We start from the raw sequence: 7,510 nt of genomic DNA, 5'->3' as shown, positions 1-7,510 counted from the left end.
AACTCGTCTGGCTAATATATCATAGTCCATCCACAAACTGGCTATACTTTGTTTGTCCAGTTCACAAAAAGAATCAGCATTTCATTTGAAACTCTGTCAGTTTTTCATCACTGACACATCGTGTTTATTTCCACTTCCATATTATTTAAGATTATCTACTTGTCTTTATTTTGAGTGTGTGTGTGATTTGAATTTTTAACGTAGCGTCAAAAATTTTCCAGTCATATTGCTACGATGTTTATAGTGCGACAGTTTAAAGTGATGTCTAGCAGTGGGGCATCATGCCGCAGACATTTAGCATAATGACCCACCCAGCCACATTCTCGTGACATCAGGCCGACCAGTCCTTACACTAACCTCTTAATGCTGAGCGTACTGCGAGGCAGCTGTTAGTATTATTTTATAAGTCTTTGATATGACTCGGCTGTGGTTCAAACCCACGACCTCCCGTATCCGAGATGGGCGCTCTAGCCGCTAGGCCACCGAAGCTGTTTCTTGATTTTGAACATCTAACATCATAAGCGTTTCAGATGTTGTACAAGCTGTAATCACACCACTCTTTATGCCAATTTCCTTAAGATACATTGCTAGATGCATGACAGATCACTGACAAGAAATCAAACCGTTCCTTTGTCAGTTTGTTATGCAGCCAAAAATAGTTTCTGGTGACCAGCAAGTAAGTTGAAAAACTGTACGTTTGCCGGGGTCAACATTTCTTTAATTGCTCTACTTATTATATCGCAGGGTTTGTTTCTTTTGGCTGGATATCTTCTCTGATTCAGATGCATCAACATGTTTCACTATATCTGGCTATATTTTCAGATACATGTTGCACACAGGTTTATTCTCCAGCGAACGATGAATAACATACTTTAGTAGATTACAATGCCTTTGGCGTCATCTTAGCGCTGCTTGACAGGTTCAAGATCAAGACGTCTTTCTATCTGTCCAACGATGTGCCGGAAGAAATCGTTTTACGCCGACAACAATTGTCGAATTAATACATTATAAGGGATTTCTCCATTTAAATTAGAGAGGTCTCTAAATACATTTCAGAGGTCTCTAATTTTAGTATTGAGGTCTCTAATTATGTTATAGAGGTCTGTAGTCTCTAACTCTGTTACAGTGTTTACAAGTCAGAAAAAGTATTGGAGACAAATTAGAGAGGTCTAAAATTGATAGGTTTCTAATTGTTGTAGAGAGATCTCTGATTCAGTTGTAGAGCTTTCTAATTTATTTGGAACAAGAACTATATATTGAATTGAATATATGTAAAAACGGCAACCATACGCATTTGCCTTCGGGTTTGTGTATGAAAGTTAATACGATACGCAGCACACGACACCCTCCTAATTCTCCACTACTTAATATTTTGTTTATATGCATATGAAAGTATACTAACTTTCTTCATGCCGTTTTGCTAGTTTTCTTGTTTCAGTCAGTTAGATGTGAAAAAGAGGGCTCAGAAAGTAGCAGCTTATCGTACGTTCTTTCATACCGCATTAATATTTCAAGTTGACTAATTTGTTTTAAAAAGGGCGCGTCAGTAGAATTTCCAGTTAAATCAATCAAACTCACAATCCCTCGTTCTGTACCCCTGGAAGTGTGCTCGTTATGTAGAATCTGGGACAGCATAATCATCGGTATAATGCATACTATTTTTCATGTACTCACCCAACTGTTTCGGTCGTAATGTAGAACATGGATATTATTGTATAATCCAATCATATGATGATGACGTCAACATCCGAGTCTTTGAAAGTATATAAAGGCAGCAGCTCGATACAGTCGCATTATTCAGGTCGTATTTGCTTTGCTGCGTCAGTGAACGTACGAGCAAATAAACCTTCCAATTTTTTCCTTTTCTAACTAAAAAGATCAAATCAAATCTTTACCATCTTAAGAATGGCACAGACAAGACCACGTCAGAACTACCATGCCGAAAGTGAAGCTGGTATCAACAAGCAAATCAACATGGAGCTGTATGCCTGCTATGTCTACCAATCCATGGTGAGTTGCAAACAAAATGGCTGCCAGGGCGATGTTAAAAAAAACAGCACTATTATGTATTAAGTATTATGTAGTTTGCGAGTCGTGTATGTTTAAATATCATTTTATGTATTTTTGTGCATGGTTAGCTTTTAATTGCATTTTTTATACCATATCATTCAATATCGCTTCAGCGGAATAACGTGGCAGTTTCTTAGGGAAAGATCGATTTAACTCGATCTATAACATTAACACATTAGTCACAGCTGCAAGACAATTCTGGAGTTAAAATAATGAATGAAATATTGATCTATTATAGACCTGTGCTTATCTAGTTTGGTAGAAGAACAATTCTAAATCTATGTGCACCTGAATTAGACAACCATAAAAGCCAGCATAGAGGTGGCGTCTAAAAACACTTGGTGTAAACTTGTTAGAGTACAGTGAGACGTTCAGAGTTAGTGATGCGTGTAAATTTGCACTTGATAAATGGCAGCATACATATGCATTTTGCGTAGTACATTTTTCAAGGCATTGTTTGAAAGAGATAGCTGAAATCAGTATGCACTAACCACTATTCTCTGACAAGTTTTAAACCTTTTCAGGTCGGTTATTTTGTGATGGGCACAGAAAGACTTGCTATGTAATTTTCAGTGACCAGTTGTAGTGTTGGAAGTATTAAAAAGTAGATATTAAATGGCAACTTGTTACAAATATTGTTCTTTTCTGTACGTCTTGCTGTATATAACATGCATCAATATTTATAGAAATATACCTGAAGATAATACCTGTCAACTGATCCGAACCATGATATATGAAATGAAATGTTAACAGCCATGCAAAAATGTTTTAAAATGAATTTAAGATATTTTTTTCTTATACAAAGGCAAAGATTTAAGCTATTAAGACTCAGAATCCTGCTTTTCAGAATGGTATGAAAATATTTTGATGGCTTTTTCTCATTTAGTCTTACTACTTTGACCGGGATGATGTGGCCCTGAAAGGATTTGCCAAGTTCTTCAAGAAGTCCTCTGAGGAGGAGAGAGAGCATGCAGAGAAGTTGATGAAGTATCAGAACAAGCGTGGTGGCCGCATCGTCCTCCAGGACATCAAGGTCTGTATTTACACTTTTTTATATGGACAGAATATGCACATCTGTACATTGAAAAGGTCATGGAAACAAAGTATGACACGTGCACATATTGGCCATTTTTCACTTTAAACCAAGTGTGTACAACCTGGTTTTATCCACTTAGTTACATAGCATCATGACGTGGGTTTAAAAATTGTATATTATGTTAATGCTGTGGAGGTAATTGTATGTCTGGGGTTTAAATGATGGTATTGTACAATTTCTTTTTGTTACCTACTTTGTGGGCAACTGAATTGTCCTAACCCAAAACCAAAAGGAAGATATTTGGCATGTTGGAAGCTTACTGCCAGCATTGTAATTCTGTAAAAATGTTGAGATTAGTCCAATAAAATGAAAACGTTCCTCCAATCATGACAAGGAAAGGATCAAATTAGATCATTTAGTCACTATTAATGTCCTCCATAATGAACATTTCACAAGTGGAGCAGCAGGGTGACCTGATTCTTCTACAAGACGAATTGATGATTGGATCAGTGTCCTTATACATGAGGGGTGTTTGATAAAATGCAGTTTTGCCGAGCTAGTTGTATCCGGGATATGGGCACTTGGCTGAAATGATGCACAGGAAGAAAAAAAAAAGATATCATGTGCAGTTACTCCACCTTGTCGCGTAAACATATTAATTCTTTGTCATGTGATTTCAGAAGCCTGATCGGGATGAGTGGGGTACTGGATTGGATGCAATGGAGGTGGCTCTAGATCTTGAGAAGAGCGTGAACCAGGCCCTTCTTGACCTGCACAAAGTGGCAGAGTCTCATGGTGACCCCCAGGTGAGTAGTTCACGTATATAGACGATCTCCATGGAGCTGAACATGTCTATAAATGATCAAGACCTTTGAGCCAGTAGATAATACTTTACAGTAAACATGTGTATTACAACACATTTGAGACCCCCATCCCACCATATTAGTTCCTGATTATATAGTCGCTATAGCCATTTGTCTGACGTAATAGCTACAATACGCTTCCAGCAAGCATGACACTATATACTGTGTGCAATTAGGGGGTTAATAATATAGTTAAGGTCTGGATCGGCTTCCATAAAAATATTTTAAAGTAACTAATCTGCATTTATTTACAAAGTAAAAGCCGCCTTTTAACACAGTGGTAGGATGAAATATTTGCAAACCGGCTGACCCTTGTCAGTCTTGCTAATAACTACTCTTAAATTATTGAATAAAATCATAAATTATGAACAAATACAACTGTTACAGTCCGATCTGGATATTAGCTTGTCGTTAATTGGCATATATCTGGACTTTCACATTAAATTCGATGGAGTGTCTTAGAGAACCAAACAGTTTTACATTATTGGAACTTGGACTCATGCCCATGTTATCATGTTGGAGTCCTTCATATCAAGCCTTTTCGTATATCTATAAATGTCATCTACACACAAAATGTTAAAACAATAGAAAGTGACTTTCACATTATTGAAAAAGTGAAAGGAAAAGCAACATTTCTCCCAGGTACATTTATTAAAGATTAGGTTTTGATTTGAACATTGCTTTTGGTTGGAGACTATTTGTGCTGCCACATGAAATTTGATAAAATAATCAAACAAGTTTAGATTGTGTCCTTTCTCCTGCTCTAGCAAAAATTAGCGCCATGGGGGGGGGGGGTTGGACTGAAAACTGAACTGGAGGTCACTAAGGTCTTCAGTAAAATGTTTAAATGTTTGTTGCAAATATTGTTGATTTCACTACATTGGAACTAATAAACTTTTAAAAGCACGTTTCCAATTTGACATTGGTGGTACATAAACTTTTCATTACACCTTGCTGAAATATTTTTAGTCGCAGAAAAATATGGACTGCCTTACTACAGAGGTCTTGTCAGGATATCGGGTCTGGTGTTAGATAAAATTATTAATTTAAACTGTTAGTGCTGGACTTACATATTTCGAGTCACAGTCCGATCTGATTGGGCTGCAAAATGTAAATTTTGTCCCCTGGGATCATGTTTGAATTTTGTGCAGGAAGTTTGTAGATAGCAATCTAAAATTTGTACAATTTATGATCATAGGTTATCACCAATATTCACTACAGAGCATTAAATATTTTTTTCGGGCTCTACATCTTCCTCAATGAATAGAAAATCGACCGATTTTTATTGTTTACTTTGATTATTTATGCTTTATATTGAAACAATGTTAGATGAGAGGAATGGTGTGAAATCAACGGAAGGTGAAATTATGATTTTGGGTCAGATTTAACCAAATTAACGTACTCGTAGGGAGACCATTTTACCAGAATCACCAGCATGGACCCTGTGTATTTGTCTGCTCGTTAACTTAGGGAACATTGTATAGCAACTAAACGTGTAGTTTTGCCATGTTGTTTACAAGTGATGAAAGTTATCCCTTTGAATTTAGTTCTTTCTTGTAGTATGTAGGAAATTATTTATATATACTCAACCAATGATGAACTATTTTGTATTCTGTTGACCAGATGATGGATTTCATCGAGCACGAGTTCCTAGAAGAACAGGTGAATTCCATCAAAGAGATCTGTGACCACATTACCAACCTCAAGCGTGTCGGAACAGGTCTTGGGGAGTACATGTTTGACAAGGAGACCCTGGATGGTGACAGTTAAACTGGCTCATTGATACAAGGTCCAGCCCTAATAAACCAGACTTTAATATAACAGATCAATATTTCATTCTCTATTTTGAGTGAATCTTGCTCAAAATGCTTGTAACAAAATAAGAACGTTTGGTTTATACAGGAAAATATAAAGATGACATACTACAAATCAAAGGGCTGATGAAAACTGATTAAACAACATTAATAAGGCTTTAATAAAAAAAGGAAAATTTAATCTAGTATGTTTTTTGTTACTACTGCCTTTGTACATAGTTTGGTGTTATGTATGAGAATGATTGTGTGAGTATTTTCTTAAGAGGTTATACAGGTAAGGGAGTGTTTTTCTTTAAAAGGTTTATATTAGCATCCAGTGTACAGTAGTTGAGAGTGTAGTCTCTTCATATACAGTTACTAAACTTGCCTAATCTGTAATGAGTCTATTACATGCACTACAGTGCAAGGGCACTAAATTCCATGTTTTACACAAGGAATGCATTCTTGACCACTGTTCCACATTATGTCTCTAGCATGAGCCCATTTACTAGGTAATGTGAATGTTATTAACCAATAAACCAATAAAAAGGATAACAATTCACCAGTGCTATGTAAGTCGTGACCATCTACCAATCCGGAAGTCTCTCACTGGAGGTAATCTCACTGTACAAAAATTATTTGTGTACCAAAACATGTGGGAAAAAAAGCTCGAAAGTTTGCGTTCAAGTTTTGATTGAAGTTCTTTTCTTTGCTTATGTTTCACAAACCCAATGATGAATTTTAGTCATGCACGTATGAGATCATTCATTATAAAGCTAAGACTATTAACTTGGTGAGATGTATACCTGCACTTTTAACATTAAGATCACACAATTCACACTGGTTTTTGTTCTCGTTGCATAATTAGCTAATATTCCGTAAACCCTGCGTACAAAGAAAAACAAAAACGATTGGATCCTGTTAACGTTTAAATCTAATTATTAAAACATTGTTCTTTTCTAATGTTTTTTTTACGTGTGTAGTTTACAGCTTTTATCATTCTTCAGATTATTTTTTATTCATGCCTAATGGAAAAGAAACACTTTGCTTATTTAACTAATCCAGAGATACAGACAATGATTTGGTCAGTATAAATTCTTAAATAATATATAGCAAATTGGATAAAGCTAATGTTTAAACCCGAGTTTCTTATTGGAATGACATTCACCTGAAACATGTATACCGTCTGAGGATTTATATTACCTACGTCACCTTGTTTGTACAAGATCTGCTGTAATGTTGATACAGTTGTTGTTCATATGTACGTCACTATTTATCGTGTGACCTAGTGTTCCAGCCCTCTCCTTTGCTCCTTTCTTAAGCTTTAAAAGTATGAACTCACCGAGACCTTTAAGAACTAGTTCTTCATTAGTTCTATATGTGATCTACACTATTTATTTTATATGGGAAAATGAATTTCTAGGCTGAACGTTTTCCAGTTTCATCAGAGGATATTAAATCTGTGACATGCACTAATTTCTAATTCATTCTGATGATTAGTAACTCTTTTTGTTTGTTTGTATTCCTGACTTTGTACATGTTTTTGGTGTTTAATAGGAGAATGATTGTGTGAGCAGTTGTATTAAGAGTTTTGACAGGTCAGGGAATGGTAGCCAAGCTGTAATGAGACTACCCTATGCCCTACAGTGCATAGGCACTGAATTTCATGGTTTAAACAAGGAATGCATTCTTACCAACTGGTCCTCATTTATCAACTTGTCTCTAGCAGAAGCCAATTCGCTAAGTAC

At 36.0% G+C, this 7,510-nt stretch overlaps 1 protein-coding gene across 1 annotated transcript; it reads left to right on the top strand.

The window, feature by feature from the left end:
- Positions 1-1,772: 1,772 nt before the first annotated feature.
- LOC149786652 (soma ferritin-like) lies at positions 1,773-5,964 on the top strand. Its single transcript, XM_089977177.1, has 4 exons — positions 1,773-2,010; positions 2,957-3,103; positions 3,787-3,912; positions 5,593-5,964. Exons 1-4 carry the CDS (start codon positions 1,906-1,908, stop codon positions 5,737-5,739), a joined length of 525 nt encoding a protein of 174 aa, XP_089833303.1. The 5' UTR covers positions 1,773-1,905; the 3' UTR covers positions 5,740-5,964.
- The last annotated feature ends 1,546 nt before the right edge of the window (positions 5,965-7,510 follow it).

The sequence above is a fragment of the Sinohyriopsis cumingii genome, chromosome 12 (assembly GCF_028554795.1).
Source record: "Sinohyriopsis cumingii isolate HCF-2022 chromosome 12, ASM2855479v2, whole genome shotgun sequence".
Lineage (NCBI taxonomy): Eukaryota > Metazoa > Mollusca > Bivalvia > Unionida > Unionidae > Sinohyriopsis > Sinohyriopsis cumingii.
Note: the sequence above shows the minus strand (reverse complement) of the source record. Positions and strands in the feature narration are given on the sequence as shown.

What these genes read in the sequence shown, in the direction of transcription:
- LOC149786652 (XM_089977177.1), top strand. Translation starts at nt 1,906, where the DNA reads ATGGCACAGACAAGACCACGTCAGAACTACCATGCCGAAAGTGAAGCT. An exon ending in TCGTCCTCCAGGACATCAAG is followed by an intron (nt 3,104 to 3,786) that starts GTCTGTATTTAC and finishes ATGTGATTTCAG; the next exon opens with AAGCCTGATCGGGATGAGTG. An exon ending in AGTCTCATGGTGACCCCCAG is followed by an intron (nt 3,913 to 5,592) that starts GTGAGTAGTTCA and finishes TCTGTTGACCAG; the next exon opens with ATGATGGATTTCATCGAGCA.